Source organism: Hyaena hyaena, unplaced genomic scaffold (assembly GCF_003009895.1).
Source record: "Hyaena hyaena isolate Hyena2069 unplaced genomic scaffold, ASM300989v1 scaffold_173, whole genome shotgun sequence".
Classification (NCBI taxonomy): Eukaryota; Metazoa; Chordata; class Mammalia; order Carnivora; family Hyaenidae; genus Hyaena; species Hyaena hyaena.
In genome coordinates this window covers 1,390,377-1,414,062 of record NW_024080805.1, presented here as the reverse complement: position 1 = coordinate 1,414,062, position 23,686 = coordinate 1,390,377, and the positions used below count along the sequence as shown (strand labels likewise).

Below are 23,686 nucleotides of genomic sequence, written 5' to 3'. Positions count from 1 at the left end.
TTTAAGAGACAACACACTTTGGGAATAATAAGGGTAAAGAGATTAGAAATCGCTCTCGGTGGAGGTGCGGGGTGGTGCCTGGGTGGTTTGGTTGTGTGTTCAACTCTTTTTATTTTTTAATGTTTATTTCTTTTTTTTTTTTTAATTTTTTTAAATTTATTTCTAGGAGAGAGAGAGAGAGAGACAGCGTGCGCAGGGGAGGGTCAGAGAGAGAGGGAGTCACAGACTGAAACAGGCTCCAGGCTCTGAGCTGGCAGTCAGCACAGAGTGCGACACGGGGCTCGAACCCACGAACCGCGAGATCATGACCTAAGCGAAAGTCGGACGCTTAACTGACTAAGCCACCCAGGCGCCCCTGTTTATTTCTTTTTGAGACAGAACAAGTAGGGGAGGGGCAGAGAGAGAGGGAGACAGAGGATCATAAGCAGGCTCTGCACTGTCAGCACAGGGCCCGATGTGGGGCTCAAACTGAGAACCACGAGCTCATGACCTGAGCTTAAGTCAGACACTTAATCGACTGAGCCACCCAGGTGCCCCAAGTGTCTGACTCTTGATTTCAGCTCAGGTCATGATTCCAGGGTCATAGGATCAAGCCCTGGGTTGGGCTCTGTGCTGAGTTTGGAGTCTGCTTATGATTCTGTCTCCTAGTCCCTCTGCCCCTCTCCCCTACTCGTGTGTGCTCTCTCTTTCTGTCTCTAAAATATAATAAATAAAAATAAAAAATTTTCTAAAGAAATCATTTTGGGGGAATTTTCTACTTGAAGGAAGTTGCTGACTAGCCACCTTGAGGTGGAGGAGAGAAAAGAGAGGGAGGGAGACAATTTCTGAAAGGAGGGTTTAGCAATGTATTTCTCTTAAAACACACAGAGAAGGGAGAGAGTATTCCCCATCTGAAGACTTACTAAGGGAATAGAATTCAAATCCTGGCAAATATTCTTGGTGTATTAGCTTCCCTACCTCTCTGTCCAGCATGGCAGAAGCAACAGGGATTGGAGGGGGGATGGGAGTCCAAACCCTGTCCTGTCCAGACCATGTCCCCTGACAGTTCTGTGTAAAGGGTTTACTGAAGGCTTGAGGGTAACTAAAGGGAATTGCAATATGGTAGAGGATTCTCAAATCGGATACTAAATATGATGGTTCCAAAAACCCAAGGAAAAGGTTAAAAAAAAAAAAAAAGACCCCTTCTATAGGCATCCTAGTCTTGCTTTCTTGTCTTGAGATCCACCTTTTACTCCCTCCTCTCAAAGAAAGCACTCCATCTTTGATCTTTCCCAGTGGACATCTTTAGACACACACACACACACACACACACACACACACCCATGTGTGGGTAAGAAATGGAGCTTTCACAGACAATGAGCCTGTCACTGTCTCCTCCTCAGAGAACCAGCAGGTGTTGTGAAATTACCATCTTCTTTTACCCTATTAAACCAGATTAAATTATTTTTTTAAATTTTTAAATGTTTTTTAAAATGTATTTCTGAGAGAGAAAGAGGGAGATACAGAATCTGAAACAGGCTCCAGCCTCTGAGCTGGCTGTCAGCACAGAGCCCGACGCAGGGCTGGAACCCACGAACTGTGAGATCATGGCCTGAGCTGAAGTTGGATGCTTAACCAACTGAGCCACCCAGGCCCGCCTAAACCAGATTAAATTCTTAATAACAATAGCAATAACAAGATTGTCACTTTCTGTGTGACCAACGCCATTGCAAGCACATCAGTATTATGCACTTAAATCTCACACCAATCCTATAGGAACAGATATTATCCCTATCCTTGATGTGAGGACAGTGAAGCACAGAGAGGTTATGTAACTTCTCCAAGGTCACTCGGGTAGTCAGGAGAAAAACGGATTCATGTCCCGATAATTCTCAGAGCCATACTCATGAACCTGAACCATGCAGCCTCTCTCTTGCAAGGCTTCCTCTCCTATCACCTTCTCTGTAAGGAAGCCAGCAGTTGACAAACTCATCCTTCTGGTAAGGGTAAGCCTCTGAGCATGTAAGCACTGTTTTCTTCTAGTTGTGTATGTGTAAGAAGTTAGGAAGGATAATTTTGTTAGCAATGGCTGTTTCTGGGTGATGGAATAAAGGGCAACTTAGTTACCTTTTTAAAATATGTATTTTTATATAATATATATTTCCTCAGGGATTTTTTAGAACCCTTCTCCCCACCCTCGCCCACAGTCTTTCTTGCTCTTTTTAGCCCCTAACCTCCTGGGACTAACAGGAGCACAGATGAGCTTCAAGAACAAGGTATAACTTGAAAACGTTGCTTCAGATACAAAGTATATCCACAACACCCTGATTTATTGGACACCACTGTGTAGAACAAACTTGTCTCTTCTCCAACTCTAAGTATGACACCTGGATCTGTATTAACGAGGAACAAGGTTCTTTTTGGGGAAGGAGTGTGGTTTTCTCTGGGGTAGCAAGTAATTGAACCTATATGTAGGAGGGTGGATGTCTCAGGGCCATAATGCATGCCTTGTGTCATGGTTTCCACAGTCCTGGGTGCTCTAATCTTCCCTCAGACCACTGTGTGTGCCAGAGCCCAGGTCCACAACTGCCTGAGGTGCCTATGAAAGTATCTGTGAAAGATTCCTTCAGCACTAAAAAAAGAAAAAAGAAAGAAAAATGAAACAAAATGGTAGTCGTTCCATCTATCTTCACATGTGTGAGGCTCCCTGGTCCAAAGTAGAGCGTGTGCAACTGATTCCTGGAAATAGAGGCCTGTGGACTTTATGGGCCAAGTGGTTGGGCTTTCCAGTGGGACAACCCAAAAGAAGGGTCTCAAGGGTAATGTTCATGAAGGCAGATTTAAGTCACTGGATGAGTGGCTTAGAGGTTAGCCCCTCTTGGGCCAGAGTTGGAGGCGATGTGCTTTCCTGACACTAAGTAGGAGATATATACAGCACTGGGTCTTGCCAGAGATCTCAGAGAGAATGCTATAGCAAGTCATACATTCTCCTTAGGGGCAGGTGTTAGGGGTTGATTAAGTTGTCCTTTTGGGATAGCTCTTAGTTTTAACAAGAGTGAAAAAAATAAAATTTAGCCACATTCTTTGACCTAAATTCTGGGCCGTAGGAGATCTAAGACTTAGGGTGGAGATACATCAGGCTTCTTTTTTCTTTTCTTTTTTTTTAGATTCTAGAGAGGTCTTTGTTTTCCAGACATATTAAGAGTATCTCCAAGAAAAGCATAGCTGACTTTAATACATAAACCCCCATTCATAAGAACCCTAGTTCTTAAAGATACCTTATTGACCTTTACAGTAAATGGAAGCCATGGTGAGTCACGTATTGAAAGGATCATCTTGTGATGCTGAGAGGGAAAATGGATCCACCTGGATAGATCCACATAGAGACAGATCGATACTTCCTATAGAGTCTTGTTGGTCCTCCTTCTACGTATTCCATCACCAAAGCTATGATCTGGGTTCTATTATGTGAAGTCAGTAAGGTGTGGCCACAGAGCTCGATGTGGGGCTCCAACCCACAAAAGCACGAGATCATGACCTGAGCTGAAATCGAGTCGGACGCTTAACCAACTGAGCCACCCAGGCTCCCCTAGTCTGAACGATTTCTATGGGCTCTAAGCTATAGGGATGGTTTCTTGTTGCTTAGTGCCTGGCCCTGGGATGATTAAGGCAGAATAATACTGCCTTTTGCAGTGCATAGGCCAGATAAAGGAGGTATGGCTCTGGATTGGTTAGCTTGCAGATCAAAGACATGCTCCCAGCTGAGTCCCTTGCTCTTTCTAAGCATTGGCTAGCCCCAGGATAGGTAGCCTCCCCAGCCAGGAAGGCTTTTCTTATCAAAGGTATCAAAACATCATAGTATACAGGAAATAAAAAATATAAACACCACAGGCTATTGCTGCATAACAAATGATCCCAAATTTAGCAGCTTAATATAAACATTATCTCATAGATTCTGTGAGTCAGGATTTCAGGAATGGTTTCTATTGGTGACTTTGGTTCAGGGTCTGTCTGGCGGAGATGTTGTAGTGGAGATGTTGGTCTACGGTAATCTAAAGGGTCAGCTGGAGGAAGATCAGTTTCTCTGTCCATTCACAGGAATATTGGCAAGAAGATTTTTCCCTTGTTAATGATTGGAAGGAAGATTCAGTTCCTCATCACATGGCCCCATCCATAGGCTGCTTCACTGTCCCTACAACATGGCAGCTGTCTTTCCCCAAACAACCCAAGAGGATTGGATTGGATCCCCCAAGGGGATCTAAGAGAAGAAAAGGCAAAGAGGAAGTCATCCTGCATTTTATCACCTATTCTCAGAGCTCACCGGTCCTCACTTCTACATTTAAAAATATGTGTTCCTTTAAAGAAAATGTGGAATAAAAAAATGTGCTCAAATTCCAGTAGTGGGTCATCCTACAAAATATACAGCATACCTGATTAGTGCTCCTAAAAACTCTTAAGGTCATCAAAAGTCTGAGAAACTGTCACAGCCAAAAAGAGTCCAAGGAAGTAAGACAACTGATTGTAATTAAATATCCTGGATTGGGGCACTGGGTGGCTCAGCCAGTTAAGGGTCCGACTTCAGCTCAGGTCATGATCTCCCGGTCTGTGAGTTTGAGCCCCGTATTGGGCTGTGTGCTGACAGCTCAGAGCCTGGAGCCTGCTTCAGATTCTGTATCTCCCTCTGTCTCTCTCTACCCCTCCCCCACTCACACTCTGTCTTTGTCTCTCAAAAATGAGTAAACGTTTAAGAAAAAAAAAAAAAATCCTGGATAGAATCCTAGACTATAAGTAGACATTAGATAAAAACTAGTAAAAACTAAGATAAAAACTAAGGAAATCTGAATAAACTATGAACTTTAGTCTATAATAATGTATTGATATTGGTTCATTAATAATAATGTACCATACTAATGTAACGTGTTAATTATCAACTAGGTGTGAGGTATATGAGAACGCTCTGTACTATCTTCTGAATTTTTCTGATAATCTAAAAATGTTCTTTAAAAAGTCTCCTAAAACTAATAGGTGTTTTTGCTCAATACCAACCAGAACCTTATACAGAGAGGAAAACATCTCTCTGAGCATTGGCTTATCAATGATGTGCTGTAAACATTTTTGCTTTGAGCTTGAAAAGGTAACAGAAAAATTAAAAGTGATTAATCAGATTTAAGTAAGCTTCTAAAAAGTTAAATTGCTCAAATGGCAGAGTTGAGATTATGAGGTTTCTTTTCATTCAAACAGAGTAGTAAAAGCTGTTGAGATCAGAAAGACTTGATGTTTGCAAGAGGAACTTTAACTTCTAAGCCTAAGACAAAATCAGAGAAAAAAATGCTTTTATAAGAAATAGTTATTTTTTCTGAAACATGTTTCTTTTTTCTTTTTAGAGAGAAAGCTACATGAGTGGGAGAAAGGAGTTGGGGTGGAGGGCAGGGGGAGAGAGAGAGAGAGAGAGAGAGGGATTGATTTTCAAGCAGGCTCCATGCTCAGGAGGGCACACAGTTTCACAACTGAGAGATCATGACCTGAACCAAAATCAAGAGTCAGACACTTAACTGACACTTAACTGACTGCACCACCCAGGTGCCCTAAAAACATGTTTCTTAAAATTTAAGTCACATCACCAAGGCGTGTTTTGTTCTGACTTTTTCCCAAAAGGAAAGAAAGAAACAAAACTGTCAGGCTCTTCAGATGATTATGATTCCCCTTTTAAGACAAATTATTTAAAAAAATCAAAGAGGGTTTTTTAAAAATGTTCATCCATTTATTTTGAGAGAGAGTGAAAGCAAGGGGAGAAACAGAGAGACAGGAAGAGGGAGAATCTCAAGCACGCTCTGTGCTGTCAGTGCAGAGCCCAATGAGAGGTTCTCTGTGAGATCATGACCTGGGCCAAAATCAAGAGTTGGGCGTTTAACCAACTGAGCCCCCCAAAAATTCAAAGTGTTTTTAACAGTTTTCTAAACCTAAAGTAGAAATTGCTTTTGCCTCAACTAAGATTAATAGAAGACTGAACCCAAGAAATTAGAAATAAGGTATAAAAAAAAGGGAATAAATAGAAGTTAAGATATTTGGAGCCCAAAAACAGTGAAGCAAAATGGATGAAATGTAAAATAAAAGAGCCAGAAACCAATTAACTTTTGAAAATAAAAGATACTGTTTATAAAGGCAGTAAAATGTCCAATAATAAGAAAATAATTGTAATGCTTTTATAAATTGGAGAAATGTGTACATATTTAAAAAATCATCTTAAAAAACTTTTAAGCTTATTTATTTTGAGAGAGCACACATGGGGGAGGGGCACAGAGAGAAGGAGAGGGAGAGAATCCCAAGCAGGCACTGCACTGTGAGCGTAGAGCCTTATGCAGGGCTCAAACTCATGAACCTGTGAGATCCTGACCTGAGCTGAAAACAAGAGTCAGATGCTTAACCTACTGAGCCACCTGGGGGCCCCCTAAAAAAAATAATCTTTTTGAAGATTATTGGAAGACATTGGGGAAATGTTTATAATTAAAATGGTAAGTTTAACAGAGTACATCTATAGTGATTCTGATTTTTTAAGTTATAAAAATATATATGTGTTTCCTCAAAATTTTAACCATATGACTCAGTAATCCCGTGCTTATGCATATATCCAAAAGAAATGAAGACTTGTGTCTCTATAAATACACATGAATGTTCATAGTAGCAGTATTCACAATAGAGTAGAAACAAGCCAAATGTTCATCAACTGATGGAGAAAACAAAATTTGATGTATTCGTCAAATGCATTATTTGGCAATGAAAAGAAATGCCATATTGTTACATGCTACAACATGAATAAATCTTTTTTCTTTTTCAATTTTTTAACATTTTTTAAAATTTATTATTGAGAGACAGAGACAGAGCATGATCCTGGGACAGGCAGAGAGAGGGGGAGACCCAAAATCAGATGGAAGTTCCAGGCTTTGAGCTGTCAGCACAGAGCCCAACATAGGGCTAGAACTCACAAACCGCTAGATCATGACCTGAGCTGAAGGCAGATGCTTAACCAACTGAGCCACCCAGGTACCCCCAGTATGGATGAATCTTGAAAACATTATGCTATGTTGAAAGAGGCCAGACACAAAAGGCCACATAATGTATGATTCCATTTATATGGAGTTTTGAGAATAGACAAATCAATAGAAACAAAATAGATTGGGGGCACTGGACTGGCTCACTCAGTTGAGCATGCAACTCTTGAGCTAGGGGTTGTGAGAGCCCCATGTTGAGTGTAGAGATTACTTAAAACCTTAAAAAAGCAATAGATTAGTGGTTGCCAGGGACTGGGGAGAAGGGCAATTGGGACTGACTGCTAACGGGCAAGGGGTTTCTTTTGGGGATGATAAAAAGGTTCTAAAATTATATTGAGGGAGTTGTACAACCATCAGTACGTATAATACAAAATATCAGTATATTTCAACAGTTTTTATTTCTAGATGTTGGAATTAATAGATTTTATTTTCCTTTTTTTGGTATTTTCCAAATTTTCTGCAAAAAACATAAATGTTATTTAAAGCAGTTACTGGGGTGACTTGATGGTTCAGTCAGTTAAGTGTCTGACTTTGGCTCAGGTCATGATCTCGCAGTTCATGAGTTTGAGCCCTGCATCAACCTTGGAGCCTGGAGCCTGCTTCAGATTTTGTGTCTCCCTCTGTGTCTGCCGCTCCCTGAGTCTCACTTTGTCTCTGTCCCTCAAAAATAAACATTAAAATTTTTTTTTTAACAAATAGAGAGTTGTTCAATCATTTTTAATCCGGTGTAATCTCTGGTTAGGGGTTTGTCCTTAAATTGCCGCTGATCTGCAACAAAATACAGAAATTAAAAGTAAATACCTAGAAACTTTTAATAACGATTTTACATTGCTGTAACATCCAAACATACGATCACTCTAATACTTCAGTTTTGCACAAGTCCTCAGTGGATTGTGAGAAAAAATTAAAACCTGCTTCTTTGCCACAGATAGAGAAGCTCTGCCCTAGAAAACTCCTGATGGTTTTTATCAGAAGTGTTTAGATCAAAGGCTATGAGTACAGAGGTTGAAGAAAGCAAATAAAAACTACAACAGATTAAAACAAAATATATAAGGGGTGCCTGAGTGGTTCAGTCGGTTAAGCGTCTGACTTCAGCTCAGGTCATGATATCACGGTTTGTGGGTTTGAGCCCTCCTTCAGGCTCTGTGCTGACAGCTAGCTCAGAGCCTGGAGCCTGTCTTCAGATTCTGTGACTCCCTCTCTCTCTGACCCTCCCTTGCTCACACAGTCTCTCTCTCTCAGAAATAAATAAAACATTAAAAAATTTTTTTAAATAAAATATATAAGAACCCATAACAGTACAAATGATTACAGTAAATTATGTCTTTTGAAAGAAATAGAAGCAAAAACTTCTATTACTGCCTGAACAAAATCAATTGAACAGAAAAACAACTCATGTGTTCCAGTTAGACAGCAGAGTTGGGTTTGGCTTCACCTCCTACAGCAGCATCCCCAGATAGAGACAGTGTTCTCATCTTTTCAAATTCAAGCTTCCAAAATAAAACACAAAGCAAGTCCCCTTTTGCCTCTTGATAATGATTCCCACTTGTTACGGGTGCTGGGTTGTCACAGGGGTGGGACCAATGTAATGTGCAAAAGGCTTGGTCTATGCACACCCTGAGGGAAACTTGCTCTTCTGAGGTGGACTGGAATGTCGTCTTACCTCTCCCCTGAGTTGGAATCACAAGGTCAAAAAGTCTCCCAGGTTGGGGGCCGCCTGGGTTACTTGGGGCGTTTCGGCTCACATCATGATTTCACGATTTATAAATTCAAAACCCAAGTTAGGGTCTGCACTCATGACGTGGAACCTGCTTGCGATTCTCTTTCTCTCTCTCTCTGTCTCTCTCTCCCTCTCTGTCTCTGCCCATTCCTCGCTTGGCTATATTGAATAATGCTGCCATGGAATGGGTGTACAAATATCTGTTCCAGTCCCTGTTTTCACTTTTCTTGTGACTATACCCAGAAATGAAATTGCTGGATAATATGGAACTCTGTATTTAATTTTCTGAGGAAGTGCCATGTTCTTTCCCATGGTGACTGCACCATTTCATATTTCCACCAACAATGCACAAGGGTTCCCACTTCTCCACATTCTTACTAACACTTGTTATTTTCTTTTTCTTTCTTTTTTTTTTTAAGTAATACCTTTATTAATGGGTGTGAAGTGGTTATTTCATTGCAGTTTTGATTTGTTCCTTAATGATTAGTGATGTTGAACATCTTTTTGTATGCTTATTGTCCATTTGCATATCTTCTTTGGAGAAATGTCTATTCAGGTCCTTTGTCCATTTTTGAATTGGGTTGTTTGTTGTTGAGTTGTAGGAGTTCTTTATTTATTGTGAATATTAATCCATTATTAGATATGTGATTTGCAAATATATTCTCATCACTGAGTATGATGTTAGCTGTGGGGTTCCTATATATGAGCTCGATTATGTTTGAGTAGGCTCCTTCTGTTCCTAGTTTAGTGTTTTTCATCATGAAAAGGATGTTAAATTACGTCAGATACCTTTCCTCAATCAATTGAGATGGTCGTGTATTTTTTTTCCCCTTCATTCTGTTAATGTGTATTACATTGATTCTGTTGAACCATCCTTGTATTCCAGGAATAAATTCCACTTTGTTGCAGCATATGGTCCTTTCAATATGCTGCTGAATTCAGTTTGCTAATACTTTATTGAGGATTTCTAATTCAGTGTTCATGAGGGAGATCGGTCTTTAGGTTTCTTTTTTTGTGTTGTCTTTGCCTTTGGAATCAGGATAATGCTGGCCTCACGCAATGAGTTAGGAAGTATAACCTTTTCTTCAGTTGTTTGGAAGAGTTTGAAAGATATTGGCTAGTTCTTCTTTAAATGCTTAATAGAATTCTCTAGTGAAGCCATCTGGTCCAGGGCTTTTCTTTGTTCTAAGGTTTTGATTATCGATTCAGTCTCATTATTATATTCTATTCAGATTTTCTATATCTTCACAATTCTGTTTGGTTGTGTTTCTAGGAATTTTTCCATTTTATCTGGATTATTCAGTTTGTCAGCATATAATTTTCATAATACTCTTAGAATATTTTTAATTTATGTAGAATTGGTAGTAATTTCCCACCATGTATAATTTTTGAGCACACACTCATGTGCAAGGTGCCCTTGATTAGGTTCTGGACTCCATCTTCAAGTATCATGGCATCACAAACTCCTAGCCCAGTGTACTTAAAAATGTGATTTAGGGACCAAAGTTGGATAACCTTCCACTTTCAGAATTATATTATATATATAAACTTAATATTGATATCCAGGTCACATGCAATGAATGAAAACCCTTATGATAGTCTCATCAGCCCTTGTTGCTGAAAGTCTCTGGTCTCAGACTGTATCTGGTATAAAGTCTTGGAGGCGGGAACAACTAGCAGCAGTGCCGTCTGGTCCAGCACTGCTCATGGCACCACACACACCCAAACCCAGTGTAGGGGTGGGGCCCCTTTTTCCTTTCCATTCAGTGTGATATCCACTTGTAGCTGACGCAAGGCACACTAGTCTTAATGATGTAGTTTGATGTGTTTTTACATAAGTCTAGATGTGTGTAACCAATAGTACATCTAAAATATTCCCATTTCCCGGGAAAATCCTTTATGTGTATATGAGACATGGGAAGATCTGGGCTCTTACAGTCTCAGTCTGGCAGCAGTATAGAGTAAGGAGAGTGATATGGGCTCTGAGTCTTTTATCTGTGAGTCTTGATGCAGGAAGCATCAATTCTCACTGCCAGGAATGGCCCAGATATTCTCATGTTCTAGAAATCAGGCTTGGCATGAACCCTCCAACCAGCTCTATTTGTACTCACACACACACCACATACACACATACTACATCTACTGGACAGACACATCCATTCAATGTTTATGGGATTTGCAGATCCTGACTTGGTGGAGTATCCAGTGATAAAAAAGCCATAGTCCTTGCCCTTCTGAAGGAAAGCCAGTGTTGATACAGCCCAGAGATCCCCAAGGGCTCATTTTTCTGACTTTTTTAGATGTGGTTGGCAGCATCTGCCATATTCCTTTGTACCTTCCTTTGCTTGTCAGAAAACCCTAGCTCTTCTCTGTTGTGGGCATCACTCTCACCTGATATGAGTTTGGGGGCAGGGTCATCATGACTCTGATCATCTTACTGTGCTCCCGCTTCCTCAGCCATGGCTCCTAGAGCTGCCAGTTTGCTTGTTTGTCCAGAAAGTAGGTCCAGGGATGTGAGATTAGAAAGATACAGGCTATTTAGCCTGGAGAGCACCCATTAGGACATAAGTTGATTACTCTAGAAAGTGATTTTATAAGAAGGAAGTGGGACTGATTGTTCATTGTCTGCGAAAGAAGCGTAAGAGAAACAGGCTCAGGTTAACAAAGGAAAACTGGTGTTCAGAGAGCAGGAAGAAAACCTTTGTCCAAAGCGTGGCCAGGGTTGTGCCACATGGCCTCCACCCCAGTCCTCTGAGAGGAGAGGACAGACTGCAGCCCAGAGGAGAGTTTCTTAATTATCCTGACTGGGTAATGGGCAGGGTTGGGCTGGCACTCTGCTCCTGCTAACCAAACGGTTCCGTGATTCTGTGATGTCACTGAAGAGAGAAGAATGGGCAGCTGGACTTGGCTCCAGCTGCTCCAATTCCTCTCCTCCGGATTCTTGATATTTTTGGGGTGAGAGGAGGTGAGCTGAGTGATCCCACGTGTCCCAGCTCAGTCTCCCCTCCAACCACCTGAGCCCCCACCACATTTATGGAGAGAAATTAGCCAGTGTGAGTCAACTTCATCGAAACAAGCAGAGCATCTTTTATGGACGGGATCAAAAGAACAACAATGAAAATAGCCTTGTGTTCTTCTGTTTCTAGAAAACGTAAAGAACAAGAGAACTGCATTCAAACTAAGCTGGAAAAGAGTATTTGCACGATCTGTGACTGTGAGAGTAGATGAGTCTTCTGGCTATTCCTCTGACCTTTGAAATCACCGAAATCACTTTCTTCATCCTCCTCCTAATTTGCTTCATTTGCATCCTCCTTTTATTGGTGGTTTTTTTATATAAATGGTATAAATCCATGTTGATAAATTGGGATCAGATTTCAAGTCACGCTAGCAAATGTATCTAGAAATAATCTAAATCAATTTATGATAAAGCCAGTAACGCTATAGCTATCTACTTTGTCCATTTTGGAATTTTAAAAATTCTAATTTCCTGTTTAAAAGTGATGTTCAGGCCAAGCATTCAATTCAATTTGAGACCATTCTCCTTTTTCTGAAGTTGTTTTTGCCTATTTGTTTTCAGTTTCCAAAGCAAGAAAGATGAACAGGCAGAAAAACGCCCTTGTACAGATGGTAATGGAGGTGAGGATTGTTTAGCTGCTGATGTGGAGGCAAACATTCCAGGAGACCAAGAAAAGTAAGTCTGTGTCACAGAAGGTGTTAGAAAGCTGTAGTGGGGTGTGGTAAGGGTGGGCTGACATGCATGCATTTTTAAAAATCCTGCTGATTCATTATCTAGGACTCTCCTGACACACAATGTGGACTCGAACACACCCTTGAGGCCTGGCATTCTTGTCCAGAGACGGAGTAAAGAAGCACTGGTCACACCCTTAGAAGAGAAAGAAGACATGGAAGAAGAGGAGAAGGACAAAGTAAAAGAGAAGCAAGAGCCTAAGAATGCTGAAGGAAATGCTCAAGAGGTGACAGGTTTTTCTACCCTCAAGGGGCTGTTTAGAATTTGTTTAATTGAAAAGGTGGTAAGGGACTTGGCTAGGACCAATGACGTGGCCTTGCGTGCAACTTAAGTTTTTACCTGAAAGGAGCATCATGTCTGCAGTCATCCAAATTATTCTTCGCTCATCAGTCCATGTTATTAAACCAGTCATAGGTGCCAAATCTAGACACTTTCCCATCCTTCACTCTTATATTTGTGTTGTTCCTAATAGTTCCCCTTCCTTGTGCTTTTCTCAGAATCCTAGGATCTTAGAGCTGGAGGAGAGTCCTTGGAGATCATCTAGGGATCCAGCCCTGTCATCTTACAAATGAGAAAATGAGATGAATTGCTCAAGGTCATTCCTCCACCACGGCCAAGCTCAGGACCAGACCCCATGTCCCCGTTTTGGTTCCAGGCTCCTTATACAACAGCACACAAATCCTCCCTGGGCCTTCTCAAGCACCCTGTTGGGGCTCCCTGATAGCAACAGTTCACATCTTCCCTTAACACAAGGCCTAAGCTCAGAGGCAGAACAACCGTGCAGGGGGCTCTTTTGTAACCATAGAAATATGAAAATGAGATCATGATGGATCACTTTCCACTGCTTTCCTGTGTCACTTAGAAACACCTCTTCTGTTTCTCACGAACAATGCTTCTATATTTAATTTGAAATATAAATTAAAAATATAACTTAGATATTTTAAAGAAGGGCTTGTTGCCTTCATAAATCAAGCATTTATACTGTTTGTCCTATTCTTTCACAGGATGATGATTTGCAAAAAACACCTATACCTGTCAACGGAAGTCAATCAGTTGTTGAAAACCACAAAAGACCTTTAAAAGGAGTGACATTTTCTAGGGATGTAATTGTTGTGGACCTTGGGAAGGAATACCCAATACCTCAAAACTACCCTTTAGAACAAAAAGAGAGAAAATGAGCTCAGAAAAGGCTGGGTGAAAGAAGTATAAGCTTAAATGAACAATGAAATAACTGGGGGTACAAGATCATGATGAAACGACAAAGTATGGGGAATTAAGCAGATACAGATAGTATTTAACCTTTGTGCAGAAACAAGTGGGCTACATGCAAAATTCTGTAAGTAAAATACCCAAAGCTTAAATATAGTTTTTTTTAAAACTTGAATCTGAGTTCAAGAAATTGATTGTATTAAGTGTCCTTAAAACACGGTCTACTCAAACACTCTTCTAACATGTGAATAAAGTTATTTGTGTTTGTGCAGATGTATGTTAGGTAAGTCATATTTAAGGGGAATTTTGGAGATAGCATATGTTCTTGATGCTCTCATCATATGCATTTATGCCTAGATGACATTACTATTATCATCATGGAAACTTCGATAACAAGGACTAGGATCTCCTACCACATAATCCCCTGTTGAACTCAGTCCTCAAACCCTTATTGTATGGATAGCTGCTTTGTAAGACTGATAGAAAAATACCCTGCTGTCACCAACAAAATATCCTGTTGTTTCAGGCCAAGTCCTGAGTTTATGCTATTCTTAAAATTTGCTACTATGGAATATGATAGTATGGGCCGTTACATCATCCAAACTGGTGCAGTAAACATTGGGAAATGTGTAAGGGGCCATGAGAGAGATAAGAAGCAGAAGGGAGGGGGGAACTTGTGGGGATGAGCACTGGGTGTTATATGGAAACCAACCTGACAATAAACTATTTGTAAAAAAAAAAAAAAAAAAAAGGCAGAAGGGGCGCACCTGGGTGGCTCATTTGGTTAAGCTTCTGACTGTTGATTTTGGCTCAGGTCATGATTTCGAGATTTGTGGGTCCAAGCCCTGCATCGGACTCAGCACTGACAGTGTAGAGCCTGCTTGGGATTCTCCCTCTCACGCTCTCTCTCTCTCTCTGACCCTTCCCTGCTCACTGCTCACGTGCACTTTCTCTCTGAAAATAAATAAACTTAAAAACAAAGCAGAAGGGGTACCTGGAGGTCTCAGTTGGTTAAGTGTCAGACTTCAATTCAGGTCATGATCTTGCGGTTCCTGAGTTTGAGCCCTGTGTTGGGCTTTGTGCTGACAGCTCAGCAGAGCCTTTGGGCTGCTTCAGATTCTCTCCGTCTCTCTCTTTCAAAAATAAATAAACATTTTTTTTTTAAAGCAGAAGACAGAAGACAGCATTTGATTCAGGGTCTAGCATTTGGTCATGTATATGACACACGCTCAATAAATGTTGAGTGATTGAAAGAGTAAGTGATACATTTAAAATGTGTGATTAATTCTAAATGAAGAGTATTGACAACCTTTGATGTTGAGAGAAGTCCTTGTAGCCTAGGGTTGTTCCATTGTGAGGAGAAGGAACTTAATGAATGGAAGGATTTGATAATACAAGCAGAAGGAAGAGTGTTTTTCAGCTGGGGAAAGGCATAAGCCAAAACGAAGGTGACAGTGTGGGTCAAGTTTGGTGAACTCCAGTTACCTCGGGCTGCAGATTGGCATTTGAGGAGAGTGGAGAGAGAGCAGTGGAGTGTAGCAAGGAGTCAGAGTAAAGTCACTCTTGGGATTCTAGGCTGGAATCCCTCCAGTGGAGAAGGGATAAAAGCAGTATGGACTGCAGGGAAGAGGGAGGGGTGGTCTACAAAAATAGTCATTCAGAGACCATGAGCTCTCTACCAGTACTGAAAAATCTGGATCTGTCACCTGATGATGATATTAAAAATTTTTTAATCGTGGCGAAGTACACATAACAAAATTTACCACCTTAACCATTTTTAAGTGCGTGGTTTAATGGTGTAAAGTACAGGGGACGCCTGGGTAGCTCAGTGGGTTAAGCTTCTGACTTTGGCTCAGGTAATGATCTCACGGTTCACGAGTTTCACCCCCCAGTTGGCTTTCTGCTGTCAGCACAGAGCCTGCTTGGATCCTCTGTCTCCTCTCTCTGCCCCTCTCCGGCTCATGTTCTCTCTTTCTCTCAAAAGTAAATATTTAAAAAAAATAGTAATAATAAAATTTTTAAAAATAGTATAAAGTACATTTCCCTTGGACAACCACCACTACAGAACTCTTTGCATCTTGCAAAACTTGTAATTCTGTACTTATTAAACACTAATTCTTCTTTCCCCTACCCCAGCCCCTTGTAAACACCATTCTACTTTCTGTCTCTATGAATTTGATTAAGTACCTCACATAAGTGGAATCACAGTATATGTAATTATTTTACCCAGCATAATATCCTCAAGATTCATCCATGTGTCAAGAATTTCCCTCCTTTTTAAAAATATTGATAAGTTTAGTTAGCACAGTGTTACATTAGTTTCCGGTGTACATCATAGTGATTCAACAAGTCTACACATTATACTATGCTGCCAACAAGTGCGGCTACTGGCTGTCACCACACAACACTATCACAATACCATTGACTGTATTCCCTATGTTGTACCTTTCATCTCTGTAACTTAATCGTTCTGTAACTAAAAGCCTGGATCTCCCCCTCCCCTTCACCCATTTACCCATCCCCCTCCATCCTCTCTGACAACCATTAGTTAGTTCTCTATATTTATGAGTCTGTTTCTGGCTTTCATTTATTCCTTTGTTTTTTAGATTCCACATTTAAGTGAAATCATGGCATTTGCCTTTCCCTGCCTGACTTATTTCACGTAGCATAATACCTTCTAGGTCCATCCATGTTTTCACAAATGGCCAGATCTCATCTCTTTTATGGCTGAGTAATATTATTGTGTGTATGTGTTTGTGTATAATATACACACACATGTCTCACAACTTCTTTATCCATTCATCTATCTATGCACACTGGGGTTGTTTCCATATCTTGGCTATTATAAATAATGCTGCATTGAACATGGGCATGCCGATACCTTCTCAAATTAGTGTTTTCACTTTCTCTGGTTAAATACCAGGGGAGTTACTGGATTGTATAGTATTTCTATTTTTAATTTTTTGAGGAACCTCCATACTGTATTCCACAATGACTGCACCAATTTACATCCTCACCAAAAGGAACAAGCATTCCTTTTTCTCCACATCCTCACCGACACTTGTTATTTCTTACATTTTGGATCCTAGCCATTCTGACAGGTGTAAGGTGATTTCTCATTTTGGTTTTGATTTGCATTTCCCTAATGATTACTGATATTGAGCATCTTTTCGTGTGTCTGTTGACTGTTATCTTTGGAAAAATGTCTAGGTCCTCTGCCCATTTTTCAAAAGGATTATTTGGTCTTTTTGGTGTTGAGTTATATAAGTTCTTTATATATATATATATATATATAATGTAATACATATATATATATGTATTAACCCCTTATCAGATACATCATTTGCAAATATCTTCTCTCATTCAGTATTTTCTCATTTGTTTTGTTGATGGTTTCCTTCAACTGTGCAAAAGCTTTTTTTGGTGTAGTCCTAATAGTTTATTTTTGCCTTTGCTTCCCTTACCCAAGGAGACAAATCTAGAATAATGTTTCTATGGATGATGTCAGAGAAATTATTGCCTATGTTTTCTTCTATGACTTTTATGTTTTATCTCATACTTAGGTTCTTTAATTAATTTTGAGTTTATTTTTGTGTCTGGTGCAAGAATGTGGTCCAGTTTCATTCTTTGGCATATAGCTATCAGTTTTCCCAACACCATTTATTAAAGAAACTGTCTTTTCCTTACTATATAAAGAATTCCCTTACTTTTTAAGCCTGCATAAAATCCCATTTGTATGTATATACCACATTTTGTTTATCCATTCATCCACTGATGAACACTCAGGTTGCTTCTTGTTTTCTGTGAGTAATGTTGTTATGAATATTTACATTTTTTTATAAGTTTATTTATTTATTTTGAGAGACAGTACGTGTGCATGAGCATGGATGGGGGAGGGGCAGAGAAAGGAGTGGGGAGAGAGAATCCCAACCAGACTCTGTGCTGTCAGCGCAGAGTCCAATGCAAGGCTCCATCCCACAAACCATGAGATCATGACCTGACCCAAAACCAAGAGTTGGACACTTAACCAACTGAGCCAGCCAGGAACCCCTATCTAAAATTTTAATATAAGGCAAGGGTTATGTAGATGATGATTTATTGCTGTGCATTCCCATATGGTGTCATGGTTGCATTGCCCACATCTGTATCTGTGTTTAGAGTACCAAATTACTTTGTCACAAGCTGAAGAGAAAAGATTAGAGGAGGAATTAATATGTAAATCATGCATCTATGTCAAATGAAGACTAATTTCCTGGTGACTGACTATACTATTTATGGTTTTGTAAATGTTCCAATAGAAGAAAATGGTGGGGCATTTGGCCATCAGTGCCCATGGTAGGACAGGCATGTGGAATTTCCAGTAGATCACTGGTGCCACAACTGTGGGGTGAGCGGTAGAACGGTCAAAGACCAAATGTTAATTTGTATTTTACTGGTTTTATGCTTTTGTTTGTATTTGATTTCTAAATCTGTTTTGGCCTTGAGGATGAGAGGTTGATACCTGGTTTCATGTTTCTACAGAAGAATGGAAGGGGGCCCAAGTGTGAGATCTTTCCTCCAGGACTAGGTTATTGAAGAGTAGCAACGAGAAGATGAATGGAGATGGCTCTAGTGACGATTCAGGTTTGAAGGATGAGGATGTAGGATAGTGAAGTGGCGGCACACATGGGGATGATGAAGAGAGTAAAGAATGTCAGTTTCCGGGCACCTGGGTGGCTCAGTCAGTTCAGCGTCCGACTTCGGCTCAGCTCATGATCTCGTGGTTCATGGGTTCGAGCCCCGCGTTGGGCTCTGTGCTGACAGCCAGCTCAGAGCCTGGAGCCTGTTTCAGATTCTATGACTCCCTCTCTCTCCGACCCTCCCCTGCTCACGCTCTTTCTCTCTCTCAGAAATAAATAAAACATAAAAAAAAAAATCAGTTTCTGGTGAGACGTGGGAGGAAAAAGAGGACACCAAGAGGACTTCGGAGTTTCAATACTTGAGGGATGGTTAGAACTAGGACAGCCCACAGAGGGAACTAATTTGAGAAAGTTTAGCTGGGTTGAATCTGTTGATCTGTTGAATTGGAGGTGTTTGCCAGAAATTCAACTGAAGATACTCAGTGATCAGTAAAGTTTTCAGAGCCCATTTCCATCTCCTAAGCTATGGATTCGGTGAAAAGTTGAGCAATTCTTTCTCCATGCCTACTCATGCTTCTCTTGCAGACTTGCTACCTTTCCTCTTTAAGTAGCTGTTGACCCAAGGGAGTTTGTTCAAATGACTACTCCAAGCAGGATACATCATCTGAAAGCCAAAAGGGAAAAGTTTGATAAGTTGGACTATTAAACCAAAAAGCTTCTGTTCAGCAAAAAATAACATTAAAATGCCAACAATAAACTGGGAAGGCCTATTTTTAGGAAAAACATTTTATACTGAAATAATTTCAAATTTGCTGAAAAGTTGCGACAGTAGTACAAAATTGTGTGCCTTAACTCAGATTCCCAGGTTAACAGTTTACACATTTGTTTTATTATTCTTGGTCTCCATGTGTACGTATTCATACCTTGTAAGCATTTGAAAGTAAGATGCAATTATGCTGTATCATTTACCCTTAGTACTTTAGCCCATTTTTCCTAAAAATTGGGACATTCTTCCCTATAACCACAGGTCAACCATCAGTTAACACTGATACACTATTGCCATCTAATCTACATTTGAGATTTGCCAGTTGTCCCATTATATTTTTATAAGTCCAGGATCAAATTCAGAATAATGTTTTTCATTTAGTTGTGACATCTCTTTGATCTCCTTCAATTTGGACCAGTTCTTTAGTCTTTCCTTGACTTTTCTGACCTTGACCTTTTTGAATATTATAGGCCAGTCTCTCACTGTTTGGTTTTGCCTGATGTTTCTTTCTTTCATTTTATTTATTTATTTTTGACAGAGAAAACACAAGTGGAGGAGAGTTAGAGAGGGAGGGGAGAGAGAGAGAGAGAGAGAGAGAGAAATTCCAAGCAGGCTCCACAATGTCCGTGTAGAGCCCAACTGAGGGTTCATATTCACCAACCGTGAGATCATGGCCTGAGCCAATACCAAGAGTGATCTGACTGAGTCCCTGCCTGATGTTTCTTTATGATTAGGTTCAGGTCATGTGTTATTGGCAGAAATATTCTAGAAGTGATCCTGTGATCTTAGTGCATCATATCAGGAGGCATGTGCTCCCAATTTGTCCCATAGATACTGATGTAATTTAATTATTATCACTTGGTTAAGATGGTGTCTGTTTAAAAAAGGTGCTATCTGTCAGATTTCTCCAATGTAAAGATAATAAGTAGTTTTTACTTACTGATAAACAATTTTATTTTAGTTGATTTTTATTCTACTCATTTTATTCTACTAAAAGGTAGGCTTTCCCCTTCTATCCATTCATTTGTTCAGTCATTCATTCATTTGCTATATCACAACTGAGTGTGAAGTGTGAAAGGAACATGGATGGTGCCTGAGCTGTGCAGTATGATGCTCTGGGGACAAGGCTGGGGCAGCCTCACAGATGAGTTGCACATCCCGCCTTTGAATAACTACAGATGGTTATGCCCACTGCCTAGGGAGGGAAACCAAGAGGGAAACAGGAGGAGGAGCAGGTTCAGAGAAGTGGCAGTGAGACAGTGATGTTGACTAACCAAGTAGAATGTCTAAACCACTGAAAAACACTTCCTCTGCTACACTCCAGTATCTGACTGGCTCATGGATTCAACATTCAAACCTCTCCCTGATCTGTGGCCTCTCTACCTCAACAAAGCTCCCTCCCAGTTTTTAGCCCAGGCCTGTCCATTGTTCAAAGTTTCATAATGATTTTTCTTTTTAAAAAAACTTTTGAAGCTTATTTATTTTGAAAGAGAGAGCACACACATGTAAGCAAGAATAGGGGAGGGGCAGAGAGAGAGGGAGAGAGAGAATCCCAAGCAGGTTCCATGCTGTCAGCACAGAGCCCAAAGTGGGGCTCAATCCCAAAAATCATGAGATCACAACTTGAGCCAAAATTGAGTCACTTAACCAACTGAGCCACCAAGATGCCCCAAGAATAATTTTTCTTTTTTATTATTTTCATAGGAATATTTTATTTTTTTATAGTTATTGTCACGTTGGTTTCCATATAACACTCACTGTGCTCATCCCAACAAGTGCCCTCCTCCAAGCCCATCACCCATTTTCCCCTCTCCTCCACCCCCATTATCCCTCAGTTTGTTCTCTGTATTTAAGAGTCTCTTATGGTTTGCCTCCCTCCCTCTCCTTAACTATTTTTTTCCCCTTCCCCTCCCCTATGGTCCTCTGTTAAGTTTCTCTGGCTCCACATATGAGTGAAAACATATGGTCTGTGTCTTTCTCTGCCTGACTTATTTGACTTAGCATAACACCCTCGAGTTCCATCCACATTGCTACAAATGGCCATATTTCATTCTTTCTCATTGCCATGTAGTAAGAATTTTTCTAAAACACAAGTCCAATTATGGCATTTCACCATTTAGATCACCTGAACAGTTTTCCATCCGTGTAGTTTTCTACCCTACAAAGTCCAAGCTCTTGAGAAGGCAAACGAGGTTTTTCATGTTGGCCCCTTGGGCCCCTTGCAGGCTTCTCTCCTGTTGCCCCCTTGTATCGCTCCCATCATCACCACCTTGGCACAGTGCTGCTTGACGCTTCTGTGCCTGCGTGCCCTGGGAACAGCTGCTCCCTCAGCTGTTTCTTCTCTTACTCATTCTTCAAACCTCCTCTGAGAAAAGACCTCCCTTCGGTCAAGTGAGGTACTTTCTCCTCTGTGCTCCCAGGGTACACTGCATTTGCCGTGAAGATGAAGCCACACTGGTCTCCTCTCCCAGCGCCTGAGCCCCATGGTTTCCCTTTTGCAGTCGCTCCATCAGGGACCAGACTTGGACACACAGTTGCTGTTCAGTAAATGTGGTGGTGTGATGTGTACCCACCCTGGGGACAGATGGTTACAAAGGCCTGGAGCCCCCTGCTTTGATCCTGACGATGTTTTGACCTAACTTCCTCCCCCCAGTTTTTATTTTGAAAAAAATTTCAAACTTACAGAGGAGTTGCAAAAAGAGTACAGGGAACCCTCAAATACTCTTGGCCAAGAGTCACAGGTTGTCAGCATTTTGCCACACCTGTTTATTTTTTCTGTGAATCAACTGAGTTCATTGCAGTCATCACAACACTTTCCCCCCTAAATAGTTAGCACTTCTCTCCAAAGAACAAGAATGTTTTCCTTTCTAACCAAAATTCAGTGCTCAGAAAATTTAGCATTGACCCAATGTTATTCAATAAGCAGTCTGAAATGCAACTTAAATGCAAATTAAATTTCCCCAATGTTGTCAATTTAAACTGTTTTGGATTCAGGAGCTCTAGGATTGTGCATTGCACTTGGTTGTCACATTTCTTTAGTCTTTTTTTTTTTTTTTTAACATTATTTATTCATTAGAGAGAGAGCAAGTGGGAGAGAGGCAGAGAGAGAATCTGAATCAGACTCCAGGCTCTGAGCTGTCAGTACAGAGCCTGATAGGGGGCTTGAACCCACAAGCCATGAGATCATGACCTGAGCTAAAGCCAGACACATAACTGACTGAGCCACTGACGTGGCTTTTTTTTTTGTGTGTGTGTAAATAGTCTCCACACCCAACGTGAGGCTCAAACTCACCACCCTAAGATTAAGAGTTGGATGCTCTGAACTGAGCCACAGCCTGCACCCCTCTTTAGTCTTCTTTTGACATTCATGAAATGTTTATTTGCAGAGTCCAGACCAGCCTCGTCTTGCAGAATTTCCCTCAACTTGAGCTTTGCTGACTGTTTCTGCATGATTTGATTCAGATTAAGCACTTTGGGCAGGAATACTGCATAGGTGATGGTATATCCATGTTTATTTGCTCCGCTATTGGTGATTCTGAGTTTGATCATTTGGTTAACATGGTTAGCCTCCAGTTTTCTGTTTTTTTTTTTTATGCTTTGTTTTTTATGCTTTGAGAAGTAGGATTTAGAGCAGTGACTTCTCTCCCTAAGAAATGGAAAAGAACTTTATTTTTTTTTTTATCTGTAATTGTCAAGTTGGCTAATGTACAGAGTATAGAGTGCTCTTGGTTTTGGAGGTAGATTCCTGTGATTCATCGCTTACATCCAGTTTTCTCCTTTGTAAAGATCACTTTTCCCTTTTGTGGTTAAGAGGCAAACTGTGTGAGTTTGTGTGTGTGTGTGTGTATGAAGCACCTCAGACTGTGTGAATATGCTCTTCTCCAACAGCCTTTTACTCACTGATTCATTGATTTTATTGTGTGTGTGTCTGTGTGGTAAAATACATGTAACAAAATTTACCATCTTCACCATTCGGTGTACAGTTCAGTGGTATTGAAAACATAATGTGCAATCATCATCACTGTCCATTTCCAGGACTCTCTTTATCTTGTAAAACTGAGACTCTACACCCATTAAACAATAACTCCCATGCTGCCCCCTCTCTCCCCCTGCCCCAGCCCCTTGCAACCACTATTCTCTCTCTGTGAATCTGGCTACTCTAAACAGTTCAGATAAGTGGAATCATGCAGAGAGAGACAGACAGAATCTGAAACAGGCTCCAGGCTCTGAGCTGGCAGTCAGCAGAGAGCCTAACACGGGGGTGGAACCCACGAAACGTGAGATCATGACCTGAGCTGAAGTCGGAGGCTTACCTGACTGAGCCACCCAGGCGCCTCTCCATTTCATTTTAATTGAGTCACTTCCATTGGGATAAATTCTTTTTGTATAAATATTACAAAATATTTTCACATAAAATTTTAATAATTATAGCCTCTGCCTTTGTGTGTTTCCTGGTACCTCTTGTTTCCCCCCAGGTTACACTGATACAGATCTAAATGCGCTTGCAATCACATTCTTTGGTCATCAATGAAGGATTATTACGTGCATAAAAATGTAAACATTCCTGAAGTAACTCATAATTTGGGAGCTTGTGCT

The 23,686-nt window shown here is 40.6% G+C and overlaps 1 protein-coding gene across 1 annotated transcript; it reads left to right on the top strand.

Moving 5' to 3' along the window:
- The first annotated feature begins 11,644 nt into the window (after positions 1-11,644).
- On the top strand, positions 11,645-13,880 carry CUNH2orf74 (chromosome unknown C2orf74 homolog). Its single transcript, XM_039240337.1, has 5 exons — positions 11,645-11,801; positions 11,895-12,088; positions 12,326-12,439; positions 12,542-12,722; positions 13,501-13,880. The coding sequence occupies exons 2-5, from the start codon at positions 11,973-11,975 to the stop codon at positions 13,672-13,674; spliced, it is 585 nt and encodes a 194-aa protein (XP_039096268.1). The 5' UTR covers positions 11,645-11,801; positions 11,895-11,972; the 3' UTR covers positions 13,675-13,880.
- The last annotated feature ends 9,806 nt before the right edge of the window (positions 13,881-23,686 follow it).